This window comes from Pagrus pagrus, assembly GCF_965226575.1.
Source record: "Pagrus pagrus genome assembly, chromosome: 14".
Classification (NCBI taxonomy): Eukaryota; Metazoa; Chordata; class Actinopteri; order Spariformes; family Sparidae; genus Pagrus; species Pagrus pagrus.
The window spans coordinates 8,870,545-8,897,859 of record NC_140198.1 but is presented as its reverse complement, the minus strand read 5'-3'; the positions used below and the strand labels follow the sequence as shown (position 1 = coordinate 8,897,859).

At 40.4% G+C, this 27,315-nt stretch overlaps 2 protein-coding genes across 3 annotated transcripts; one reads left to right on the top strand and one right to left on the bottom strand.

The window, feature by feature from the left end:
• Positions 1-219: 219 nt before the first annotated feature.
• Positions 220-3,958, top strand: vps26c (VPS26 endosomal protein sorting factor C). The gene is made up of 8 exons (XM_084373269.1): positions 220-432; positions 1,642-1,785; positions 2,114-2,263; positions 2,647-2,727; positions 2,911-2,985; positions 3,069-3,219; positions 3,297-3,449; positions 3,536-3,958. Exons 1-8 carry the CDS (start codon positions 376-378, stop codon positions 3,616-3,618), a joined length of 894 nt encoding a protein of 297 aa, XP_084229395.1. The 5' UTR covers positions 220-375; the 3' UTR covers positions 3,619-3,958.
• A 1,338-nt stretch (positions 3,959-5,296) lies between these two features.
• Positions 5,297-26,720, bottom strand: ttc3 (tetratricopeptide repeat domain 3). 2 transcript variants are annotated; one of them, XM_084373264.1, is made up of 46 exons: positions 26,599-26,718; positions 24,520-24,584; positions 24,387-24,438; positions 22,786-22,945; positions 22,584-22,659; positions 21,874-21,927; positions 21,502-21,640; positions 21,179-21,264; positions 19,910-20,004; positions 19,504-19,566; positions 18,888-18,942; positions 18,554-18,716; positions 18,123-18,147; positions 17,568-17,667; positions 16,828-16,858; positions 16,551-16,611; positions 16,351-16,435; positions 16,023-16,166; positions 15,579-15,659; positions 15,235-15,344; positions 15,012-15,138; positions 14,739-14,861; positions 14,545-14,646; positions 14,339-14,431; positions 14,175-14,239; positions 13,944-14,080; positions 12,817-13,137; positions 12,335-12,610; positions 12,188-12,231; positions 11,842-11,892; positions 11,670-11,749; positions 11,427-11,582; positions 10,719-11,331; positions 10,541-10,609; positions 9,545-9,694; positions 9,317-9,456; positions 9,115-9,183; positions 8,932-9,028; positions 7,978-8,081; positions 7,811-7,895; positions 7,494-7,595; positions 7,003-7,211; positions 6,448-6,562; positions 6,169-6,294; positions 5,707-5,799; positions 5,297-5,572 (listed from the first exon to the last, which is right to left on the bottom strand). In XM_084373264.1, the coding sequence occupies exons 2-46, from the start codon at positions 24,571-24,573 to the stop codon at positions 5,462-5,464; spliced, it is 5,292 nt and encodes a 1,763-aa protein (XP_084229390.1). In that variant the 5' UTR covers positions 24,574-24,584; positions 26,599-26,718; the 3' UTR covers positions 5,297-5,461. The 2 variants fall into 2 exon arrangements, with proteins under 2 accessions (XP_084229390.1, XP_084229391.1); XM_084373265.1 differs by lacking the exon at positions 24,520-24,584 and having other exon boundaries at positions 26,599-26,720.
• Between the last annotated feature and the right edge of the window lie 595 nt (positions 26,721-27,315).

The window sequence follows — 27,315 nt, the reverse complement described above, 5'->3', positions numbered from 1 at the left end:
AGGGGGACTCATTTTCCTGTTAAAAAAAGTCAATATATTTTAATGCTTTGCAAACTATACATTAATTTCTATAGATTGGAAATCTCAAGAACAGAGGAAACACAAAACTACAACTATTTTTATGTCCAGACTCCATCACGCTTTTACTTTGAAGGACACAGGCAGGGGGAAGCCTTTTCGAGGAACACACCGCTGAGACGCTGGTTTTATTCTGAAGGATGTGAACCGGAAGTTGAATTGTTGTCGCAGCAGAGCGGAAGTCAAACTAGAAGAGGAGCTACATGTAGATAAAAACAACACAAAGTGTGTTTTTTATAACAATAAATAGCCATTAATCAGTTCATTAAATGTGTGTCTGACGTCTGATTGTCAGAGATGAGCGTCACTTTGGATATACGACTGAAAAGAGCCAACAAAGTTTACCATGAAGGGGTGAGTACGTTAACCAGCTAACAAGCTGCTCTGTGGCTGGTTTAGCTAACTTATATCTGTCTGTCTTGGTGTTTAACTGAGCTGTAACTCTCAGTGACATACCGGTAGTATATTTTATAAACACATGAGCTAGCTAGCTAGCTAGCTGGGAGGCGTTGTCCTCACATGACCAGCAGCTGATTAGCGGGGGGTGTTACGACAACATCTGTCACCCTGTCAGATTCTGTGCGGGGGAAACACATGTGAAGTATTACTGCAGTACAGACAGACCTCAACACTGCTGGCTACCAGGTACTGATACTACTATCAAGATGTCAGTCTATCAGAAATCTATCAAAACTAATGATGCTTCTTCCATAACAACAACAACAACAACAACAACAACAACAACTGCTTTAACTGATACTGATAATATGATTTGTCAAAACAGTATTTAGATTTCAGAAATAAGGTTGTCAGGTTCATAACCTGTAAACACTGAATAATCTGACTCTGCAAAGTAACTAGTAACTAAAAGTATCTAATAAATGTAGTTGCAGAAAATATAAAGTACCTCAAAGAGTGTACTTAACAACAGTACTTGATCAAATTGTACTTAATTTCATCAGTGGTTGTTTTAAATTTTGACACAAAGATTAAAAGTTTTACTGCAAATGAATATCGGTTCCAAAAAACAGTTTTTAGATTGATTGATTGATTGATTTCTAACCATCGGTATCGGCCCTGAAAAAGCCCTATCGGTCGAGCCCCACTAAGAAAACATATCACATGATCATGATGTCATTGTTTTCTTCTGTGAAAATAAAAAATTGTACTGAAAATGTAATCATCAGTAATCATGTCTCAATATCTGTCAAAATAATCCTGCAGCCTTGTCTGTATGTTATTGAAAACATAACAAAAAAAGCTGAGCACAGAAATGTAAAACTAGTTTAAAAAGAACGATTCAGTGAAAATATAATTTGAATTTCTGATTGGGTCACAGAATCTGGTGTATACCGGTACAGATGCTGGTGCAGGTGTGGTGTTTTAATTGCAGACTGTGCTCTGATCAATACGGGGCGACAATAAGTGTGACACATTATTTGGTCATGTCTAATCCTGCAGCTAAGATCAGAGATGAAGATATTAAAATGGACTTTTCACTATCAAAGTCTTCAAAGCAGTAAGACGGTGGTCAGGACCTCTGTGGTGTTGTTCTGTGTGCAGGAAGTGGTGGCAGGCGTCATTCTGCTGGTGTGTAAGGAGGCGCTGCAGCACCACGGCATCTCCTTGAACATGGAGGGGCTGGTGAACCTGCAGCTGAGCTCCAAGAGCGTCGGCGTCTTCGAGGCTTTCTACAACTCTGTCAAGGTGAAGTATGAGCTGAATCATTTAAATCAGCCAAACTGCCGCTAGTCAGACAAAAGCCTGGTAAAAAAAAGAGTCCCTCCTCAACTTGGATGCTTATGTGATCATGATAATGCTATTTGATCTCATAGACTCAACAATTGAGGCAAGATAGCCTTTGAAGTTTGAAAACCTGTCATTTAAATAGTCAGACAGTCTAAAATGATGCCTAATGATCAGATCAAACCTCACGGATCTCACATAGAAACTAGATTAATCAGTATAAAGACAAAATAGCAAATCAAAAGTTCTCTGTTTTCAACTTCTCTAATGTGATGGTTTGATGTCGCAGCCCATCCAGCTGATCAGCAGCAATGTCGAGGTGGCCAAGGCGGGAAAAGTCCCGGCAGGAAAGACCGAGATCCCCTTCGAGTTTCCTCTGAACACGAAAGGCAACAAAGTTTTGTACGAGACCTACCACGGTGTCTTCGTCAACATTCAGGTGAGTCAGAGACACAAAGCTGCGTTCAAACTGTAGCAGCTGCAGCTTCATATCTGTGATGTTGACATTTGGCGTGGAGGTGAAGTGTTTTGAGGTCGGGTGCTTATGAAAGTGTGGACGGCTGCTCGTACGCGGTCGCAGCTATTGTGAATTCGTACTCGTTTATTTGTTTGCACATTGAAAATGACATTATGACCTGAACACAAAGACACTTAGACAGTATACAAACACATCTTTACCTACATACACTGAATAAAGATCTAAAGTTAACAAGGAGAAGTAGGACAGTGACAGTTTACGCAAAGACGTCGTCTAAAAATGCTCGGAAAGACAAACAAATGACAGAATTTTAAATTCAGTTCGTCCTGTTGTCTCCTCCTCAGTACACCCTCCGCTGTGACATGAAGCGCTCCCTGCTGGCCAAAGACCTGAGCAGGAACTGTGAGTTCATTGTGCACTGTCAGGTGAGTGAACAATACACAACATTTAGATAAACTATTGTGATGATGAGGATTTGGGGAATATATACAGCTGTGATCACACCTCATCCCACACTGTCACAGGGTTTAATGCAGTGAAGTCAAACAGTCAGATTGAAAAATGTTATCATTATTTTTACTCATTCTGTGAATCTGTTTGACTTCCAGCCCCAGAAAGCGAAAGTCGTCCCGACTCCGGTGAACTTCACCATCACTCCAGACACCCTGCAGAACACCCGCGAGGTGAGAAACACCAGAGATTCACTTCATTGCTTCTGTTTAAATTAAAGCTGTGCTGACAGGAGGAACTTCCTTTCTGTCTCCAGAGGACGTCACTGCCAAAGTTTCTAATCAGAGGCCATTTAGACGCCACCAACTGCGTCATCAGCCAGCCGCTGACCGGAGAGGTGGTGGTGGAGAACTCGGACGTTCCCATAAAGAGTATCGAACTGCAGCTCGTGCGAGTAGAAACCTGTGGTGAGTACGAGCTGTGAAATGATGATCAGATGAATATTTTCTGAGTTGCTGTCTTTCTAAACGTCTGCTGTGTTCAGGTTGCGCTGAAGGTTACGCCAGAGACGCCACAGAGATCCAGAACATCCAGATAGCTGAAGGTGACGTCTGCCACAGCCTCTCCATTCCCATCTACATGGTGTTCCCCCGGCTGTTCACCTGCCCCACGCTGGAGACCACCAACTTTAAAGTCGGTCAGTAAATCCCTCCACGCCGTCCGATGTTCTTCTGAAGCGCTTCTGTTCTCCTGATGTGACGATGTTGTTTTCCGTCTTTGTAGAGTTTGAAGTCAACATCGTCATCGTGCTTCACGACGATCATCTGATCACAGAGAACTTCCCTCTGAAGCTGTGCAGAGTCTGAACCCTGAGGTCACAGTTCACTGCGGACCTTCTGGACTCCCTGATGCTCCCTTCAACACAGAGCTGTGCTTCGTCAAACCAGAGTGGACATGATGATCCTGCTCCCTGTGCCGTGTCCTTGTGGAGATCTCAACTGATTTTCTGAATAATGCAACAGTTGCTCTTAAACTGGGGAAAAAAACATAAAACTCACTAACCCCCAGTGGCTCCAGGCTTACTTGCCTTAAACTAAACCTGATTTTCTTTCATAAACAGATGAATGTGACCAAAAGTGTTTCAATAATGATTTTTTTTAATTATTATTATTTCAGTTTAATAAATGTCTAATTACTGAAAGTGAACTTTGGCATTTTTATTTTTGCAGAGAATGATTATGAGGTCATTATCTGACATTCAAAAAACAAATCTTCAAACCAAACTATGAATATCCCTGTTGTCACTCCCATTCAGGCACTTTGACAAAACATTTGCAAAGTATACTTTAAAGCTCTTTTCCTCTTTCAGGTAATAATCCCACAATGCAATGCTGCGTTTAATAGATGCGAGTTTGTTGATGAAAATGTTGTGTCCAGAATCAGTCTCTAGTGTCCAAATAAGTGAATGAGTCGGTGATTTCAGACACATCCGGTCTTCATCAGCAGATGGAGTCTGCTCAGTTGTCATGGAGATAAAATGATGAAAGTAAAATGGCCAGTTTGCATGTTTCATCTTTGAAATGACTGCAGACTCAATCAGCTGATGGAAAATGTGTGATCCAGCTGAAAGCACCGGGAAGTTAGGATCGTTTTCTTCAACTATTTCCTCCAACTTAAGGTTAAAAATTAACTTTAATGCTTCAAGGAAAAGTTTGTGATCTGAAAGTTAGATTATTAGATTGATACTGGCCTATGTAAATTTTGCATAGTGATAAATAGAAAATTGGATTCAATGTTCTGAAATTATATTTATCATTCATCAGATCACTGTGTGTATAATGAAACATTAGGAGTCTGATTTTTTTATTTGAACTGATGAGCGTTACATGGACTGATAACACTTTGACGAATATGTACAAATACAAGGCTACAGCTGCCAGCAGCCTGTTAGCTTAGCATAAAGACTGGAAGCACAAGGAAACAGCTAGCTCACCTGTCCAAAAATGACATAATCCACCTACTAATTAGCATGTTGTGTCTTGTTTATTGTGTCGAAAAACAAAAGAGTAAAAACTACTTTTATTTGGCCGGTTGAAATTGCTCACTCGCTCACTCAGGAAGCTAAGAGACGATCGGAAAGCTAATGATTCTCCCAGAAGAGAAACTCCCAGGAGTCTTGTCACGGTTGAGACTCCATGAAGTGGCCGGGAAGCGTATTTTCCGAAATCAATGACAAACTATCCCTTTAATTAAACTTTGCCCTTTAATTTGAGCATTTACTATCACCTCGGGCAGCTGTGGGTGTTGCAATTTATAAAATGCAGAAAAAACACGTTAATCATTAGTAATTAGGCAGAAATGATTTGCTGATACACTACAAAGTTTAATGAGCAGTAGGGTAAATTATTAATTCTATTACACTAAAAGCATCATGTTTTGTAGACTGTATGCAGCCATATAAGTTAAAACCGTTAACACTTTATGGCATTAAGAGCCGCGTTTGCCTTCAGAAACTCCGACAGATAAACATCCAACAGAGACGAGTTCAAACACAACTAATTTGTTTATTCAGAGTACAAACTGGTCTCTGTGCATGCCTCAACATTTAAATGATATAAAACACTCCATGCTCTTTTGAGATTTTAATGAAACAAAGCCGTAAAAAATAAAAGGATAAAAGAAATGTGTTAATGAAGGGTCTTGTTAACATCACGGGGCTTGGCGCCTCCTCCCAGACAGCACGGGGAAGTCGTCAGGCAGCAGAGCGTGATCTCTGCAGGTGGGACAGGTACTCTGCTCCCTCAGCCACGACCTGATACACTGAACACAATCAAAACAGAGACTCGACATTAAAACTGGAAACAAGTCGGAGGAGATTGATCCAACCAGACCTCACACTAAAAAAACAGTGGGATCTTGCGTCCATTTCTTTGACAAACAGCAGTATGGCTCACCTCTTTATGGAAGCTGTGTCTGCACTCCAGCACGCAGATGTCGTCCGGAGTCATGTCATCGTGACAGATGATGCACGGATCCTCAACATTCAGCTGCAATCCAGACAAAGACACAGTCAGCAACTGACAGTGTGGTCGAACACTTCTGTTCCCCTCAGGGTGATTTGGAGTAACTGTAGTGATCTGCTAACTTCTCATCTAACAGCATGACATTAAAACGGTCATTTGTCCACCCACCCAGTTGTTGTTTGTTTTATTCTGCATATTATTATTCTTTTTGTCGTTGCCCTGTTTCTTGTGTTTAATGTCTAAACGCACTGTTCTCTGATATTATTAAGGTGGACTGTTGAAACATTTTTCTTCTTCTCTATAAAATCTGTGAAGCAACATTTCTGCTGCTTCAAGTCAAACTCTTGGACTAATGTGAGAGCAGTTCACACGACGGGATGATTCTGGACTTACTGCGTTTGAGTGTGTGGCTCTCTGTGGTCCAAGTGACTGCCAGACTGGGGGCACCAGAGGGGGAGTAGCACTCTTAGCTGGACTCCCACGTCCCATGGCGTTCATCTTGGCAGCATTAAGCTTCTCCTGAGAAGAAAATTGATGTCACATGAGAAATAAGAAATACCCAGCAATCGATGGGAATGTAGTATAGGCATACTGTTGACTTTGTTTACACTGTCTTTAATGTGTATATTTATTGTATTATGTGATGAATACTACTACTAATCCGATCACTACCTGATGGTCCAGGATCAGCTGGGTCACTCCACCGACCATGTCCTGCAGCGCCATGCTGTTCAGGCTTCCACCGCTGGTTGAACGCAACTCACGAACGAACCTCATCAAGTCCGGCCTGAACACACGCAAACAAAGTAAATGTATTAATATTGCCTACATTTGAAGATTAAATGTATGTATCATTATACAACACAGGATTAAAAACAGAATTCCCAGATTATATTGAATTAAAGGATTTTATATGATTTCAAGCATTTCCTAACCGTGAAAACAGTTCAAATTTTACATTTTGCAAACTTCCAAGATTTAATGAGCCCTGTACACAGACACCAATATCTCTTTGATTAGCTAATGTTAGCCAATTTAGCTGTAATAGAGTGGACTAAAATCTATAAACACAAAGCCGACCATCTGACAGGCTGAACTGCCAAGACGGCAGCCATCTGTTAATAATCTGGTTACAAAATATGGGAAAGAAAAAGAAAATAAATTAACGTGATTCAGAGTTCACTTGCGTGCAATGGAAAGGAGTATACAAGTTGGTATCAGCGTTACCTTGTGTAGTCGGGGAACATGGTGGCCAGGCGCTCCATGCCTTTATCAAACACACACTGTGTGTGTGGAGGCTCCACAATCCTGGCTGGAGGTTTGTGCAGCGTCTGAGGCGGAGCAGCCGGCGCCTCAGCTGCAGGCTGCGGGAGGAGCGGAGGAGAGCTGTGGGAGGCTGCAGACGCAGGGACAAACTCTTTGGCTGCTCCAGACAGCTGCAACATCAACAGAACACAGGAGAGAGTTTATATTTTTCAGTCATTCATTACTCGTAGATTACAATTGGTTTTGCTACTGTATATAATTTCTGATGGACATATTCTACTATTAGAGATACACAAGGTATTCCTGTGCCTATTTGTGTGGAAGGTTTTTGTTTTTTTAACCATTTATCTCTAGATGGATATCTTCCAAATATATCTAGTAATGGAATTCAAAAATGAAAAACGGTATTTAATAAATTGTACTGGTTTGGTTGAGCTGGTGAAATGTCTTACTGGTGCCGCTGGGGGTTCAGGATGGTTGTTGATGTTGACTGAAAGCAGCTCGCTGACTCTTCTGCCGTTCTTCACTTGATCCATCTGCTCCTGGAACTGTGTCTGAGCAACATACAGAGACGAGTCTTAGTAAACAACACACATCATGAGTCATCCAACCCAACATGGATCTTTATCACTGCGAGTCCTGGACACCAGCGATGCTAGATTCTCGATTAAACAATACATTTCTTTTGGAAAATAGTGAAAACTGCCTCTTAAGTTGATTAATTCAAATATCTTGTCGTCTTTTGCTTTCCAACGGTTTCATCCTTTACCTCTGCAGTGGAGATTTTCTTCTCAATCTCTTGAATGCTGGTTCTCACGCCGTTTCTGGTGATATCCAGGTCTGGGTTATGGAATCTGGAAAAGATGAAGGTCATCAGACTTAAAACTGACTCAGGCTGTTCTCTTTAGATTAAAGCTGTGCTTTCACTCCTCTTACCTGTGTGCTGTTTCGTCCAGTTTGGTCAGCAGAGCTTTGGCGCTTGCCTGCTCTCTGTGGAGGTCGTATAAGCCCTGATCGCGGTTGCTCTCCACCACCCACAACTGGAGGAGAAAAACAACTCATTAACTGAAGCGGACAGTGATTGTTTTAACAATTTGCACACAGAAAAGCTGAAAAGAAGAGTGAAACAAGTGAATCTTAATGATCAGATCCATTGTAGCCTTTTAGTCTGCTTTCCAGTTCACACCGGGACCGGGAGGACATTTAATTGTTTCCAACACTTAAAGTCTACTTGGGTGGTCTACCCAGGTATATTAATGGCAGCCCAAGTATATTTGGTGACGCATTTTATATTCAAATATTTTTTTCATCCGTCCAAGAGAACGCCGCCATCTGCGTCGATTTACCAATAGACAATCTGCCCTTGCTCTTCCCCCTCCCGTCTAATCACACCTGCTCTGCAGGCAGTGTGAGAGAGACGCTCTGTGGTTTTACTTCCCTCCTGTAACCACATCGACTCTGATGCAACCTCTCCTATTTAAAGTAGGCCTATGTCGTTGTTTTGTACAGACATGTAGCCTGAGTGCACCTGGTTGTTGTGATGTCGCTCTGTGTTCACGTTGGGTTTGATCGGCTGAATAATTAACAACAAGCTTCATCCACACGCGGCTCACCTGCTGTTATTACAACGGAATCGCAGGTAAAAAAAAAATCCATAAAAGTTTCCTTTGTGGGAGAACAGTTGTATTGGATTGCATTAGATCGTAGATGTGTACCTAAAAAAGAAGCCACAGTCTGAATGCCACTAATTATGGAGCATGTGTCATTTCCTGTTTCCTTCCTCTTTCTTCTCATCTTTAAAAATAAACTGGCACTCTGCTTTTCTGGTGTTTTCCTGGACCAACTCACTCAATTTAAATTGTCTGATTAGGGTTTAAGATTTGGACCAACCTGTGCCGTGTTAGACCTCCTGGTGGCCACGGTAAACGAGACCTTACAGCGCTTGATCTCATCCTCCAGACTCATCTTCTCAGCTGCTGACTGATTGCTGAAGGAACAGGAAGAAAAGAGTTTTAAAAAAAAGAAAATCAGAGGATTTTTTAGTTTAATCTTCACCTGTCGCTCATCACTCACCTCAACTCGAGGAAATCACTCAACTTTGCGTCATAGTCGGCTCTCTTTTCGCGGATGGTTCTGGCGAGTCTTTGCATTGGAAAAAAAACAACACAAATGTACAAAAATAATCAGTCATCACATCATCAGTAATCATATGGCGTACATTAATAAGAGATATAATTCATGCAGTACTGATCCAGCTGATCGTATTCAGTCTTACCTGTTGTGTTCCTCCACAATCTCTTCTGTCTCCACTTTGAGGGACCTCAGTGTTTCCTGGTTGGCTTTCTTCTCCTTCTGGTCCTTCTTCACCTCCTCTTCCAGCTTCTGCTGGAACAGTGCCAGCTCTTTATTGGTCACCTACACAAGAGAAAACAACCAAAAATAGACAGTTTAGTCATTCAGATGCAGCTCATCACTTATAAAATCAACGGGTATTGGGACGTACTTGTATATTGACAGTGATCTTCTGTACTTCTTCCTCCAGGTGAGCAACGTCTTCTTTGTGCCTGAGGTTGACTTTGTCACAGCTGTTCGCCATTTTCTTGATCTGCTCCTCCAAGTCCTTGTTACTCTTTAGCTTTTTGTTGATGTCACCCTGGAAGAAGAAAGAAGGCAACAACAAAACTCAGATAACAACTAAAGCGATTAGTCAGCCAAGAGGATGTTGGCCAATGTTTGGTATCTGTGTATATGTCGGCCAATGAGCGACAAGGAATTGCAGGACTGAAATGCTCAACTCGGTTTGAGGTAATCTGGAAACAACAGACAAGTTTCTGTCTAAATTCAGCACAAATTTTCAAGTTTACAGAAAATCAGCACCAGAAAATGTAAACTAATGCACCAACTGATGTTAGTTCATTGAGGTTAACAGCTGGTAATGCTAATTTCCTGGCCTGGTGGCATTTCATCATTGAATAAGAAGAAGAAGCACGCTTTCTGTTTACCTCAGAGTAGCAACTACTAACAACTCAGGACAATATGTGAGTTTAGTCATTCAGTCTATAATAAAGACATGAAAGCAGATAGAAATTGTGCCAGCCCGACTGGATCGCAGGTCAGTCCTCATTTTCCCGGGAGATTTCGGGCTCAGTGGCAAACTGAATTGCAAAATTGTAAAGCGGGTAGCCTTTACAGAGTGCCCTCAATTTACTTAATAACAATGTGTTCAAGCAAAAGTTGTCTAGTGGCAGTTTAAAGGGGCACTATGTAGTTTTGCAGAAGAAATTCAAACTCAGAATTGTAGTATTTACCATATTAATGAGGCAATAATACAAACTGAATAAACAAGCTGTTCCTCAGAGGAAAATAAGGTCCCCAGGACACTGTTTGAAGCTAGAAAAGGTGGCAGTTTGTCGACTCTGTTACTACTCTCTTGGATTCACTTGGGTTTGGATAGTTGCACTCTTTTTACAGATAATGCGGTGAGCTACATGTAACTCACCGGGCTGGTCTCGAAACACTCATGAGGCTCAGTGTTCACTGCTACACTCCTCATGGTCTCCTGACACGTCTAAGAAAAAGATAAAAAAAGAGCATTTCTCACACAATTCAACCTGCATTTATGTATTTACATATTCCACATAGGTTATTTAAAAAGCAGGTGAGAAGTTGGTTTTAACCTGTGATGCTGCATGTTTCTTCAAAAGGCTTTCTTCTGTCATCACGGGAGCGCCTCCGTCTGATGAATGATCAGTCTCTGAAAGTCCACCATCAGCTTCACTGGAATAGAGATCCAGCTCCGGGTAGAAAAAGTTAGGGGCTTCATATTGACTGTCACCACTAGCCCAGTGTGAGTTGGGATCAATCCCAGGGAAAGTGACTTCATGAGCCAACAGTGGAGGAGGAGGAACAAAGCCAAAAACATAAGGATTTGGGAGGTGGGGACAGACATCAGGCTGTGCAGATGAATAACTGTCCACATAGTTTGTGAAAGCAGGGTCATGCAAATCAAGAAGTTGAGAGTCTGTGTCAGAATCCACGATTATGTCCAGGTCGTCCAGGTCATCCAGGCTGGCTCCGTTTCTGGCCTGCTGCAGGGAGACGGCGTGCTTCGCCAGGCCGATAGACCTCCCCATCTTTATGAAGCGAAGAGACTCCAGCAGGAAGTGCTCGAAGCCGCCCGCCTCCTGGATCTTCAGCTGAGCTACAGGAGGGAAATTTTCCAGTTCTCCCACCAGCAGAGGGTCCTCAGCAACCAGGGGACCGTGCTCCTCCAAGATCTGAGCAAAGTAGCTGCAGGAGAACAGAAACATCAAAATATTCAAATCAGAAGGAACAATATACATGAAGAATATCATATCTACAAGGTATTGAATCATTTCACTTACTCATACAAACTCTCTTTGGTTGGGTCGGGGTTGTTGTCCAAAATCTTTTTATAGTGACTTGTGTGTCTGGTGCAGTTGTACTGGTCCTCGAAATTGGCCACTTGCTCTCGAAGATGACTGGGTACACTGAACGGATCACCGGGGTCAAGGAATGATCTGTTGACAGAAAAGTCTCAACGTCAAAAACACTTATAATCACAGTTACAACACAACACTGTGGTCCAAGTGGATTGTCCAACTTACAATGACTCATCTTCAAAAAAGTCTTGGTCCCACTCGTCTCTTGAAGTTACGCCTCTCGTCCCAGGCCAAACAATAACACCCTGAGAGGAAGATGAGAGGAAACACTTCAGAACGATGCCTACGCAGCCAGATTATCATCGTGAGAAAACAAACTACCAATCAGACGTCTGACCTTCGGCTCTTTCTGTTTCTTTTTCCGGCCTCGAGTCTTCATAGGAGAATTCTGAAATGAGAAGATAATGAATAAGAATTAAACTTTAAAACAAATTTATGACATCTGCTGAATGCTTTGTTGAATGCTAGCCATTTCTATTAGTTTCCAGTCTTTACGCTAAGCTACGCTAACTGCCTGTCAGCGGAAGCTTTATATTTACAGTACAGACCTGGTGTACATCTTCTAACTCTCAGCAAGAAAACAAATACGTATATTTCCCAAAACGTAAAGCTATTTGTTCCAGTTTTTTCAGTTAATCATCGATCCAGGAAGACAGACAGCTATTAAGTTTTTAAAGACTTACATTTTGATTTTCATCAGACTTTTTTAGGACTGAACAATGGCCATCTGAAAAACAAAGAATGGAAGTTACATCGTGGTGTTGGAGGAGAAGACAGCAACAAATGAACAAGTCTTCAAATCAAATGTTAGTCAAGTTAAATTTACGTACCCATCATATCAAAATATTCATCCAGTATAGTGTGGCAGGAGACATACTCATCTCTATGCTCCTCCAGAGTCCAGATAAAGAGTCTCATGTCATGTGGTGGGGCCTGTTTTAGGTATTCAGTCACAGTCAGGCCAATGCTCGAAAACAGCTCCGGTCTAGTACCGAGCTTTTCTATAATCACCTCCTGCAGGGGAGCAAAGTTGAGCAAAAAAGCCAAATCAAGCTCCTCCAAGTGTCCTGAGTAGCGCTCGATGAAGGATTTCGCAGCATTCAGACCTTAAGGAAGCAGAAAGTAGTTGGTCAGATAAATTGGTACTGATGTCCACCATTTTTACATGACTTCTGTATGCAAACTAATTTGTTTCACTGCCGTCCCAAGAAATGTTGTTTATTCTTTATCATCTATCATTCATTACCATCTAAAAAGGTAAGCGTTCAAAGTATTTTCACCTCCAAACTGTACTTAAGTCTATTTTATCTACCTGCATTGTTGAGCTGGCACGCCCAGTTGTTGAGTTTAGGATTTATATCCAGACAGCTGCTGAGTAGTTGGACGAGGACACGAGCCCAAACCCGGTTCTTCCTCTCCAGCAGCAGCTCAATAACCTGACCAAGAGTCTCCAGCTGCTCCTGCTGCCAGTTCAGTATCCTCCCAGCGATCTGGTTCCCCTTCGACGAGTCCAGCTCCAGCCAGGGCTTCAGACTGCTCATCACGTCCGACACCTGCAGGCCTTTCTCCTCTCTCAGAAGCTCCAGGTTCTGGCTGATCTGCAGAAGTACTCGATCTCTGTAAAACAGCCAGGCTGAAAACAAGGTGGAAACATGACAGAAAGTGAGTCATCAACACTTGTTTGTTTGACTTAAACTAAGATAAAAGCAGCTTTGATAAGCGTAGCTGCCTGTGTCCAAATGTGTTGCCCAAGAGCTGGTTCAGCAAATTTAAAAGCAAGAGGAAGTTAATTAAAAAAAGGAAGAAAAAGCCAAATTGTAAGATAAACTTTCCTAGAACAAAAGTCTGACAAGCCTTCGAGTTTAAATGATTCAGCTGGGAAAACATAGGATGCATCGGCACGGCTGATATTATTTGTTCACTTCAGCTTTTCACAGATATTTGTTGGCTAAGTAAAAAGAAACTGCAGTACAGAAAACGCTGAAGATAATTTATCAACTGCAAAATGTCCCACTTTGTACAAGTCTTGGTCACAATTCCTTAATAACAAAATTAAAAATCTTCTGCATATTACAGACTTGGGTACTTGTGAGTTGTATGAATGTGGACTGCTGAGACGTCTCTTTCTTGCGTTTTGCTTTTTCTCTTTAACGTATGAATTATAGCCTGTTTCATAGTAGTCGATGATAACGTTTTTCTTAACCGTAAAAAAAGGGACCCTTGTCTAAAAAGTTCAGTATTGAGTATCTCTGAATTCTGCAAACTTATCACAAATATCTATTATGAACACAATATATGTATTAAATCAGAAATATCATACTTTAGGTTCTCCTGACAGTACACAGAAGGTTGAGCAGTGCAATTATAAAAATGACCTCTTCAATAATGAGTGCAGTCAGTGAAACAGTTCAGACATTGTGATGATTTCAGCAGTAGTACCTTTCTGTTGAATCTGTGTCGCTGAGTCCTCTTTCTTCTGCAGAATCTCATCGTTGATCGCCTGCTTTTCTTGAAATGACTGCTTATGCTGCTTCCTCTTGAGCCGGCGCTCTTCCTTTGATTTTAATTTCTTCAGACTGAAAAGTAAAAAAAAGGGCAAAATTGGTTTGTTAGAAACCACTGGAGCTACACTCAGTCAGCAGTATGATCTGTACTTGGCTGCAGCCTCACCTTGTACATTTCTGATTCACTTTCAGCTTCTTTGCCGTATACAGTTTCGGGATGGTGGCTTCGAACTGCAGAGAGAAGGAAATCAGATTAAAGTCACACTCATCCCTTAACTCATGAGCACAGCGACTCTAAAATCTCACTCCACCTGCAGAGCATCAGCTTACCTTACACTTCACCAGGCCTGTTGGACCAAAGATTTTGATACTACAGATTCGCCCGACACAGTCTGGAGTCATACAGGGCTCTTGCAGGAAGTCCTGCAACACAACAATGGACTTAGACTTGAAACCGGTAGACTTAAAATCTTAAAAGACTTAAAAACGGTCGGCAAAATGTTCAAAAGAAATGCTGCTCTGAAATCTAAATGTACCTTTTCATTCTTTTCAGAGAAGGATGACGCTTTGAGGGTCTTCCAACAGGTCATGTGATATTCAATGATGCAGCTCTGACAGCAGCAAATCTGAATGAAGCCCTACATGAAGCATATACATTTAAAGTTGATCAGTTCTTTTTATTTTTGAATTAAAAAAAACTGTCTGGCTGTGTTTTATGGCTGACATCTACCTTAAAATCCGGGTCTGTGAAGTAGATTTCAGCTTTCAAATGGCCATTGCACTTCTCGAGTCGACAAATGGCATCAGGAATAGGAGGAAATTTGCACAAGTCAATAGCACTGTCCAGAATTTCCTAAAAAGAGAAAATACAAGTAAGATGAGCCCAGTGTGTAAACAAAATATGTATTGTTTGGCACACAAAATATGAAGTGAAATGAAATTACGTAATATATTTATTTAAAACAGTTTGTCACATATAAACAAACCTTCAATGACAACATACCTTGAAATAGTCTGGCTGCGTTTCTTTGACAATCTCTTTTGTTAAAGGCCAGGTGAGTTTACCCGGAGTTATTTGATTCTTGACCATCTGCAGGGAGTCTGAAAACTGCTGCAGAGCAACTGCAAACCTGTCCAAAGAAAACACGCATGTTGTAGTTAGAAACAGCAAAAAGGACAAAAAAAACAAACAAACAAAAAACTGGTTCGATCAGAAGCTTCTGTACCTGTTCTCTCTGACATACACCCTGCCGATTGCATAGAAAACCAGACACTGAAACGTCCTCTCCTCAAATGATTTGATCTTCTCCAGAAGTCTTTGTGCTTCTCCGAGTTCCTGTATTTAACAAAGCAAACGCACATAATGTCACGTATAATTTCAATCCTCAAATTATCCTGGCCATGCAAATCCACCTCGACTTGAAGCTGGAAAAACTTTCAATTTTATGAAATATATCAGGCTTATTAAGCTTCAGGGAAAGCACAATGCGGAGCTGGATCTCACAGAAATGGCCACATATTTAATGAGTGAGGACATTGTTTACAACATAATCTAGTAAACTACACCAACCTCAGGCTGGCCGATCTCGGTCAGGGCTGATGCTCGGCCAAACAGCAACAACAGCAAATCCAGCGTGGAAAGTCCAAGTTCCTGAGAAAGAAAAAGGAAAATCAGTCTATCATCATGTAAAATTAAATGTACAGGTTTTGGACATTTGTTTGCCTGTATTTAACTGTCGACGGTGGAGACTGACAGGAAACACTGGGAGAGAGGGCATGACTTGCAACAAATACTTTTGTTGTCTGGATGGTGCAGAGCAGCCAGACTTAAAGACGCAGCAACAAAAATACTGCAGTTAAAGATAGACTGATTTGCTCTTAAAGCTCAACTTCATTGCACAAACTACCAAAAGTAAGTACCGTCATGTCCTGTGCACACACTATACAGCATTTTTTTTTTTTGCAACAGTGTTAAGAGCTACAATTCTGGTTTGCAAATCTGTAATATGATCACCTTGGGTGTGCTGGTTTCCAGTAAGGCCAGTGCCTGGCTGAAGGCCTGCTCTGCATTGCGGCTGCGGAGGTCGGCCAGAGCAGTGTGGGCATCCTGCACCATAGATCTCAACTCTTTAACCACACTGTCATCCATCTTCAGGGTCTGAAACGCAAACACATAACAGCAGGTCAGAAGTTTCGATTAATGAGACTTGTATGACTAAAAAGCTTAAGTTAAGATGCTACACTGTACTGGAAAAGCTTTACAAGTCTCATAACTGAAGATACATCTCCACATGGTTAAATTACAGTTGTCTTACATGCAAAGTAAGTAAGAACAGCTTTACCTGCTCTTCAGATGGACTTTTGCTCTTTGGTTTCTTCTTTGCTTCAGTGTTGGACTCCGCTTTCACATCCTTTGAAGAAATCTCACTGGAAGCACATCATTTTCAGTCAGTCTGAATCACAACAACACCATATTCTGCTGCACCACAATAATGTAACTGATAACATCAGCATTAATATCAGTCTAAGAACTTCCATTAACCTTTTTGATGTTTTGGAGTCTTTAGTGCTGCCCTGTGCCTGTGCCGTCTTTTCATTTTTCCCTGGAGAGAGAAAAATCAGTCATGAAGTCATTAAATGCCATCGGAACGGAGATTATTCTCTCTTGATATGATCAAATTAGATATTTGTGTAAAATTAGCGTATGATTGCTTGAGTTCTGACGATCAACAAATCACTTAATTGTTTCAGCTTCACAAATATTAAGAGAAACCGTTGATGGAAATACTTTCTTGTCGTCAGGTGTGCCAGTGACTCACCTGGCTTCTTGTCCATTTTATTCTGTGAGACCTGTCGACACACGAGTCATTGATTAACACTGAACGACAAAGACACTGTACAGACAATTGTGCTTGCTGCCTTCAACATCCCGGTTATATTCTAAAAGCTGGCTGACAAAACTACAGGTGCAACTCACAATGTTTTTTGTTATCAATTAATATGCATAATGTTCTTGATTTAAGCAACATCATGTAAATTTGTAACCTTTAAACAACAGCTTCAACATCATTTTGATGGTACAGTGTCTTGTAATAGGGTGAATGGTGTCTGTCACAGCGACTCCGCCCTGCATCACTTGTTTCTGCACTTTGTAACAGGCTGGCCACACTGGTTGTGTGAGCCGTGCATGGCACAGCGTCTTGCTTTTCATTTCAGCGTCCATGTAAAACAGGTTAGTATGGCCACAATTACTGCGCGAGTCGCGCTTCTCACATGTGTGTCAAACAAGGCTGCAGTGATGAGTCATCTAGAGATTCTGAGTTTGGCCTATTTTTCTCAGCTAAAATAAGCCTTCTTTTAACGGTCACCTGTTTCACACAGACCAGCTTCCCTAATTGAACTGTCTCACGTTGAGCATAAATCTTTAATACTGACCTCACCTGATTACATATCACTTATCTTTCTTTCACTGACCAATTTCTTTTTATGTTGGCAAACATATGGTAGGGACGGTTTGGGTGTAAACACAATAATATCCATTTATCCAAGATTGACTCACCTTACTCTGCAGAGCAGCGTTTGTTGCTGGATCAGTCTTAACAGCTTTAACAGTCTGTGGTCGCGTGTCCAGTACATGTGCTCGGTTAGTGCTGTCCGGTCTGTAGGGAAAAAAACCCAAGAAATACAACCGATTGCCCATAAGTGATAGGGGAGATTCTGAAGACCCAGGAATCAAGAGATACACAGAAATTGACCGACACTTAATTACTGTCAATACTAGGTGTTTCAGCGCTGGGAGACACAACACAACCTGCTGATTGCAGTCTCTCTCAGAGAGGTCCAGATGAAGACTATAGAGAGATTTGTAACCAAAGGAACATCTGGAGAAGATTAACTGGCTAGTTCAGGCCCCCCCGCTCTGAGCCTATAACACCGGTCACTATGTTGTCTATTTTCAACCCTCCATACATTAACAGAAATGTAAAACAGACAGTTGCTACATACCAAGAAAGAAATACAATCCAACAATAACATAAGATAGCAGAACAGATGATCTATTCCATCAATAAGTAATCATGTTTGATCAATGTGTTTAAAGGTGGTACACACATACCTTTTACTTTTCTTCATCTTGAAAACTGAAAGCAAAGTACAGAAACAGTTTCAGTTATAAATGTCAGTTTCAATTAAAAAATGTCAAAACTCTTGAATCGCAATTTCCTCTCTTAATTAACCTCTCTCTTTTTTTTTTTAAATACAGTCCGGAAGAATTTTGTTCATAACTCAAAAAACATATTTACAACACTAACTGTAAAGTTTCTTGTTAGTTTTCTGCTCTTGAGTCTTGACCTTACATTTTTGAGCTGTGTATAAAAGTAAAGTACAGATACTGTTTGCTGTCACCAGTGTTAATCTGTCTGGGTTGAGGCATTTCTCTACGAGGAAATCTTGACTTCCACTCTGTTTCAGAAAGATTTTTTAAAAAAAGCAAATATGATCTAAAATGCTGCTGTGACCAACATCACATCAGAACAGTGAAAATACATTTGGGTTCTGGCATTTCAGTGATGAATTTCAGGTGTTGTTGTTCCAGGTCCTTGATCCCCTCTTGGTCATCTTTACACAGACTCCGGGCTGAATTGTTGGCTTCGATGGCCATATCGATCTCTCCCATGGAGTACAAAGCCTCACAGTACCGGTAGTGACCCTGTGTTTAGAGTAAATGTTAGCAAGGATGGTGGGAAAGACAGTTTTCTAAGTACGAAGCACAAAAAGGGTGTTTGAATGACATTTAAATTTTAGTCTCCTAGAAACTCATTAAGCCTCTGTTGCTTGTCTGCACAACATTACTGTGACAAATCGTAAAAGACAGAAGTACCTTTGCCCAGAGCGGTTTTATCAGAGTAGCACGTTTTCCATCACCGACAGCTTTTCTGTAAAATAATAAATTCATGTTTGGGTAAAAACATTTCTTAAGCCTTGTTAATACACTGTTAAAATTAGTTAGAGTTACATAGTGTCTCCATCTTTGTCTGGACAGGTAAACAGCTTTTGACCGCTGAAGCAGCTTGTTGTTGCAAATCTCGCTCGTGTTCTTGATCTTGGACTTTGACTCATCAGACATGGTAAAGTTTATCAGCACGTCAGTTAGGTCAATCCTGACGCATTGCCTCAGGGGCTTCATGTATTGGCTTAGCCTCTACATATATGATTATGAAAGCTGATAAGAAAGCCTTTATTTCCCGTCCTAAAAGTGGGACCAAAACTGCATCACTGAGGAATTTCGGCCAGTTAGAAATTATTTCCTACTTTGAGCCACTTGATGAATAAGAGGATAATTTCATATATGAAAATATGACATAAGCTCGCTTCTTCCTTTTTTCCCCCCCTACCTCCAAATATTAAACCAACTCATAACTTCTGATCTGAATGGGTCAAACAACTTTCCTACCGATACTTCAAATGAAAAGTGCTCTGGAAGAAGTGATACTTACAGATATTTCTCACTTCGGATATAGCACAGGGCTCTGTTTCCATAAATTATGTGGTTGTCAGGACTGGATGGAGAAAAAATACATTTCCATTACAAAATTATCAAAATAACAGTTATACCCAAACAATATATATCCCATCTTTGTGAAACTTGTGTACAAATATTTGTTGACAGAGTCAGAGAGGTGTTCAATCTGCCCTCTTTAGACGTAATTTGATGTGTCTTGTATTACACTGTCCCCTCTAAAAGGTTCACAACGATGAGGATAACTTGCAGGACTATTACATGTTATTGTATTATTGTAAATGTGTATCAAATATATATATTTAAATACCAATACAATACAGATTAATGTTTCATGTCAGCAAAAGAGACACTTTTCAAGATAATATAAAATAACTACTTACAAATATTTGATGGCTTTGGAATAAAACTGCACAGCGTCTTCATACTGCTTTTTCTGAAAGTTCTCATTTCCTTTCTTCTTCATTTCTTCACTTTTCTGGATGAGGAACATAAAAACACAAAGGATAGTCATGGTTATGACTGCCACTTTTTATTTGACGTGTAATCCGTCATTCGAACATGGGATGAAATGAATAAAACATTCAACCTGTAATAATGTGTCAGCAGTGTGAGAGCGCCACAGGGCGTGACTTCTACTCCGACTTGTTAAAATGTGTGTCACCGATCGACTGCACGCTCTGTTGCATGTTATACGAAGCTATTGTTGTTGTTGTTATATGAAAAACTGAGAAATTGGACACTGGCTAGCTGTACTCAACAGGTAATCATGACACCAAAGCATCTAGGAAACACTGTGAGGAAACATTTAGAATATGACACCACAGATGAAAAAAATTAAATAAAAGGTGAGGCTGTTCACCGCCTTTAAAAAATGCATTATTATTGTAACTGTCATAAATCTGTGATACCACTATGAAGAGCTTCCCAGCTTGGAAATTATGATGGTCTTTAAATTCACTGCAGTATTTTTTACATCGTTAAAGACGCAGTAAAATAAAAAGTATACATTTCCCAGGTTCTAGTCTTGTATCCCCGTGTTAAAGGTGCATGAAGGAACATTTTTTTTCGGTCTGTAACAGACAGAGCTCTAAATGCAAGGAACAGCACCTTGTAAGAGCTGACATGAGTTAAAGAAGTAGGCTTGAAACTTCCAAAGAAGGTAGTTGAGGTATTTAATTTCATCGTTATCCTCCTCCTGATCCAAAATGGTGAGTGGAGGCCAACAGTCTCAGTATTTCACTACAACTCTGCATTACAATCCAATCAGAGTCCAATCAAATCTGATGGATATAACTTGAATATACTTCACATAACTGAAGCTGAAGACATTCTGCCATTTTACTGTGTCTTCAAGTATCATTGCATTTAGAGACGTAAGATGTTATGTATACCACTTGAGGTACAGCAAATCTAAAATTAAAGTAGGTGTGTTGTTACAAGCTAATGGGAATCTACAGAGTAACGTAACACTTAATTACTTTATTTTCAAACCACCTGCAGTTACTCTCTCAATAAGGCTGCTCAGGTTATTTCGTAGTAAACATGGAGTAGTGTCTGAACTCAAACACAAGTACAAGTTTCAGAAAGGACAACCAGGTGCCTGTTAAAGCAAACAGAGACAGCCTGCAGATCGTGTTGTCTCGTCTTACCTCCAGTTGGTAGTCCGATGGTCGAGCCATCAGTGACCTCATCGTTTTCTCCTTGTTTCTACCCATGTCCTGAATATACTTGGCAACTGAAAGCAAAAAGAGGAGTGTGTGTATGTGTTAACGAACTACATACAGGTCGTCCAGACTAAAGTGTTTGCACAGTTTGGAAAAAGACAACACACTGAATTCCAGCAACTGCCCGAGCTAGTAAGGTTTTCCTCTTTAAATGAATCACCAGAAATGTCTTGTGACCAAGTTGTGTAAATGTCAGCGGTGCGTTACTGGATGTTTTTGTAGCAGAGCTGTCTGTGAATGTGTCTTACACTCTGTGAAGATTAGATGCAGGGCTGTGAAGCAGGTATTTATATGGCCGAGATCCAATATGCGATGGCGAATACCAGGTTCTCCTGTTCGCTCCAACCAGTGAAAAGCTTCATCCACAACCTCTACAGACCTGCCAACCTTGAAGAAATGGTATGAGTAAAATTGTATGAGTACATTTTCTCTCCTGATACCTTATCTCTATCCTGGCTTTTATTATATTTGACTACAAGTTTGATTTCGTGTTATTTAATCTTATTTTATGCTTTACTTACTAAAATTCTACTTCACTCAAAGTTAGACAGGGCAGCTACACTTCACACCAATTAATAATCTTACACATTCAATGCACACGATAACTTTTTCAGACTTACCCGGTTGAACATGTTGCTTATCCAGAAAACATGCTTTGTTTCGTCCTTTCTCAACTGGAACAGAGAACAAATAAGCAGTTTAAATCAAAAGCTTTTTGTTAAAACTTTTACGCATTCGCACTGAAAGAAAGACATGTTTTAAGCTGTGAGGGAAAGGGGCTTTATAGGCCGTTTCCACCACAGGAACTTTCCACAGAAACCAGGTTCCAAAATTAGCACCAGCTACTCAAATACAGATAAAAATCTAGGTTGACGAATTAAATAAATGAGGTCAGCTGACATTAGTTGGTGGCTGAAATAGGCCTTTCTTCACTTTCAGCTCTCATCACTGCAACACATTGATTGGCCAGATTTGTTTTGCGACTCCTACACAGTCTTTGTTTTGTCCAACAAATGGTACAACACTCAAAAATTAAGAATAAATGAGCAAATCCTCACATTTGTGAAGTAAATCATTTCAGTTTACTAGTCAGATGGACCAAAAAGTTCATTTTGGACCCTGCCAGGAACCAAGAAGCTTTTTATGAACTCAGGAACTACATTTGCATTTTAACTTGAGGATCCAGACAATAAAGTTGGGTCCAGTTCGATAGATCGATGTGCTAAAAAGAGCCCTACTCCAGGCAGTCTTAATGTTTAAGTTTATTTGGTTCCATAGTTCCTGTTTGAGGAAAAAGAGCTCTTACTTAACTACTACATAGTGAACTTACAGTCCCATTCTCCAAGGCTCTGAGGACCGCTTCCAGCGTTTCTATCTTGCGAATTTGCCTCAGACTCAGATCCTCACTATAACAAGAAGGAGGACAGTTAAACACTCACAAGACAAACAGACTGACTATTACAGATCAAAAGTGTTATCATTTGGTGGTTTACATTTTGTTTTTTGCAGATACCATTCATAATTGTACTTACTTTAAGTCAATTAGACCGATTTGTAAAGCCCAGGTGAGAGTCGGGCTGGACTCATCACGCTGCAGCAAAATGGGAAGCCAGAAGGCACAAAGTTTCATCTTTTCTGTAGAGGCCCTTCTTGTATCAGGAGGAAGATGACTCCATTTCTCAAGAATCTCATCTAAAAACAAAAAACATGCCAACTTAGTTCCACCTAGTGAAGAACAGCATAGAGAATTTACCTATCTATGTTAGTTTTGAGATAATAAACAGCAAGATGCTCTACATTCAGGGCCCATTATTTTCTCCTTATATTCTTCAAAAGGTGTAGGTAAAAACTATTTACTGGATTTTGATGTGAAATCTAGTCCTGGCTTTACAACACTTGTCACATTCACCCATTCAGACACCGATGACAGAGGCAATGTGCCAACTGCTCATCAGGAGCAGTTTGGGGTTCAGTATCTTGCTTAAGCATACTTCGACATGCAGCTGGGGGGGCCGTGGAGATCCGAACCAGCGACCTTCAGATTACAAGACGACCCGCTCTACCTCGACCTCCTGAGCTACAGTTGCCCCATGTGCTATCATAATCAAGTCCATGTCAAATAAAACAGCTTTACCAATTTACATCAGCAACTCTGAAAAGAATACCAAAACTTAATGACATATTATCATCATCATCTCTGGGCATGAAATGGCATTTTGAAATATGTAAAAAAAATAATAAAAAAAACTGAGGCCACAGTGACTAACAATAACATGTACTGCGCACAGAAGAAGTCATAACTTCAACTTGAGTCATCGAACTTCATGAAAACATTTCTATGTTCACAAGAAGTGTGTGTTTATACAACTTCATGTTCACCTTATTATTGTGAAGTAGCTACAGAAGTAAAGTCTCAAGTTATGGTCAAACCACATTCCCTGTAAATGAACATTCGCTCCGTCTATCATTCCTTTCATTCAGGGACAATGCACATTGATTAACGTCACTACAAATGCACCAGTGTTAGCCAAAAGCCATATTTTCAAGTGTTGTCCCTTGTCCAGGTCTGTTGAAGCCAAAACAGATAGATTCAAGCATATGTCTCCAGCAGGCTCTGACAGAGCTCAGGTCAGAGTTCACCTCTGTTAAACTCTAGGCAGATGTGCCAATACAGAAAACAGGAACACTGCTGCACTGCCTTTAGTACATTATCACTCTATCAGACTACTGAGTGTAGCAGCACTCTCACACACTTAACAGTTTATGATTGCTCTTTTTTTAGGGTGAAGTGTAGGAAAAGTTTGTTGAAAATATAATCTGTTTGTTTAGTCTTCAAAGAAGCTGATTATCTCTGTCCATCTTAGACATAGACAATTTTCTAAGCTTTAACTGTCAGCAGATCTGGAAAATATGCAAACATATGGAAAACTGAACCGCCAAGTAAACAAATGTGCAGATATTTGAAGTTACACATTCTGCATTGAGCTCAGTAAATACTTCATTCAATACTTGAGTAAAAACTTACATGATAGGAGATGCACATCATCCAGACATGTCTTAAAATGACTGAGCTACAGCACTGTAGCCCAGAATATTAACAGTAATGGTGTAATAAGACTTCAATGTCCCTTACCTGATGGATTGAGGGTTATCATTAAATTATTTCTTTGAGCAGCCATGAGTTTCTGAAGGGGAAAAAACAAACAAACAGTTTTTCATTGACATACAAAATACAACACTTTGGTTGAATGCGGTTAACAACTCACAGCCATCTCTCTGATGTCTTCACCAAAGTCCGAATCAGAGTCTGAATCCGACATTTTGTACAATGCTGTAAGAAGATTTGCATAAATCATTCAAATCCACTGAATGAAAATCAACATGCACATTTTCACTGTGGCAGATTTCCTGACAAACAGGTTTCAAGTCTCTACAAGTTCATATTTCAACTGGAAAGAAACTGAAAAAGTGGCCTCCTGAAAGCTTAACAAAACACATACAGACTCCGGCATATTTTTATCAGCATTAGACAAGACTAGTTAATGTTGTTTTTTTCTATTTATTTTCTATTTAACTTTATGCATATTTTTCTGATTCTTTTCCCTGTACTGTTGCATCTCGAGCTGTAGAAACAAGTGAATTTCCCCATTGTGGGATAAATAAAGCCAATCTTAATCTTAATCTATCCTATTACTCAATTAACTGATGGAATAATGAGTAGACTACTTGATTACGAAAATAAACGACAGCTGCGGCCTTATTTTACATCATTTTGAGCTGAATATCGTTGGGAACTATTGGTCGGACAGAACAAGCATCATGAAGGTGTCATCTTGGGCCCTGTAAAATTGTGATGGGCACATTTTCACTTTTTTGGACATTTTGTTTTTTGACATTAAATAATGATTCAAGAAAATAACACAATGAATAGGTTGTAAAAAATAATAGACGTAGCTGAACTTATAACACACCAAAACTCTTAAGTGGTTTGTTAAACTATGAGTCAGGATTTCACAAGAAATGAAACTTATCATGGCATTTAAATGATTGCAAAGTAAACAACAGAAATACAGCATGCTTGTTTTGAAATAGTAACGCACAGGCAAAGTTACAAAACTAAAACACTACTTTTGCATGACTTTAGCTGTTGATATGGTGAGATCTGTTGTGATTTTGACCTTTTTTTTCATACTTTTTCTGTGCCGGTGACGCCGAAAGGGGCAGGACTTCCCCTCTTTTCATACAACAGGAATATGAGCCCTGTCATGCCCACAAAAGGCCTCAATGTAATGAATCTGGCTGCTTTTCCACACAGTACTAACATCTGTCTGATCACCGCCTGAGAGCAGGGTCAAACTAATCTCCATCTCCACCCTCAACTAAGCTGTTGGAAGCCACATAGACCATTTGTTGAGCAGTAATTGTCCTCTTCCCACCATGGGCCAGATGTATACCATGTGTATGCAGCATAAACATGAAAACACCCATAAAAGCCAACATTTATTTGAATGTTTATAACAAAATGGGCACTGAAAATATAGTTATTCATACGTCTGGGCCAGAGGTGACACCCCGTTATAAATCAGGTCCATGGGCATCTGTGCACCTCTCTGTTAAAGCTGGTCAACGAGATGTAAACAAGAAGATGAGTGATGACATTTGGCAGGATGAAAAGTGTGTGGTGGGAATAAAGGGGAAATTAAACTGTAACATTAACCAACTATGTGTGGGCGTGGTTAATTTGAAACGCCTACAGCCAGTTTGACTTCATTTAAGAGCTATTACTCATGTTTCTGTGTTGGGCAGCGTTAGCTAACATGTACCTGAGAGTCATCTAATGTGTTGTTAGCTACCTACCACCTAGCTGTAATATGATAACATCAGTCAATTGTGAAGGACCGTGCCATCAAACATCGTACATTTTGGTATAACTTGGTGTAGTCACACAACAAAAAGCCGAGAAAAAACGAAGCCCGTCAAATCAAAAATCTCTCGAAAAATGAGCTAACTTTGCTAACGCCCCTCCTGACTCCTCATCATGGTGTTAGCATTTTAGCATATGGCTAACCTACGTAGTAGTTAATTCCGGTCGGTAATTCGCTTACAATGCGAAGTTGACCGCTGGATAAACATATTAAAGCGTTATATTGTTAATTGAGCGGCCTAAACACAGCCATCTTCTCATGACGTGGTTTGACGCCAACATTATTAACGCCACGACACTTTTTTTCCTAGTTTGTTTCAGCGTGACGAGCCGTGAACCAAACAAGGACGTGTTTAGCTCGTAAGTTGAGCTACGAAGATTTACACTGAGTTCATTAAGCTATTAACCTGAAAACTCTTACCTTAAGATAAGTATTGAGTGGACGCCTAACAGCAGTCTCAGCTCGTCCTGTTCATGTTATTGTGCGGAAGTTAAAACTGTGGCGCTGTCACGCAGCGCCGCGTGTCGTCAACACGGTGGTTCAAAACTCCGTCTTCTTCTACGGCTGAATTTGTGGCGGCGCGTTGGCGCGGTGCACCCACATCCGGTACATCTCGTGCAGCGTTTCCGGTCCAATTTAAAGTCCCTCCGCCAACTATTTAAAGGGTATTATTTAAAGTTGTACCACACAAAGCAGCATTTTGTGTGTTTGACGGTAATGTAGACGAGATTTAAAATGCCACACAGAAACTGTGTAAAGAGGCATTTGGGTTCGTACTTGAATATTTATGTTTTATAGAGTTTTCTGCACATTTCTGCACTTCCGGTTCTCTCCTCTCAAAGTCAGCTGTTTTTTTAATGGGTTTTCGGTTATATGCCAAAAAAAGGTCTGGCTTGAGATATTTACGTTTTGTTATATGACATAAAAAAACCTTGTTAAATGTCCTCTAATTGAATTACAAAGCGCTTACTTGTCTTAAAAACAGCGGTTGCCTACAAGAGGCTAATTGAGACTACAGAGTTGTCAGGAACATCTTAATTTGCAAACTCTTCCAACTTTAACTTTACAACTTATTGATTGATCAATATTATATACTGACTCTGATAGTGGAAACACTTCCAACTTATCCACAGGGGC

Bases quoted from the DNA above. Each gene is read 5' to 3' on its own strand.
- vps26c (XM_084373269.1), top strand. From the start codon at position 376: ATGAGCGTCACTTTGGATATACGACTGAAAAGAGCCAACAAAGTTTAC. The intron at 1,786-2,113 runs GTGAAGTATGAG...TTGATGTCGCAG, and splicing joins CTTTCTACAACTCTGTCAAG to CCCATCCAGCTGATCAGCAG. The intron at 3,450-3,535 runs GTCAGTAAATCC...CCGTCTTTGTAG, and splicing joins GACCACCAACTTTAAAGTCG to AGTTTGAAGTCAACATCGTC.
- ttc3 (XM_084373264.1), bottom strand. From the start codon at position 24,573: ATGTCGGATTCAGACTCTGATTCGGACTTTGGTGAAGACATCAGAGAG. The intron at 21,265-21,501 runs GTAAGACACATT...TTTTGCTTTCAG, and splicing joins GCATCTAATCTTCACAGAGT to TTGCCAAGTATATTCAGGAC. The intron at 10,610-10,718 runs GTTAAAACCAAC...TCTTTTTCTTAG, and splicing joins AGAAACATGCAGCATCACAG to ACGTGTCAGGAGACCATGAG.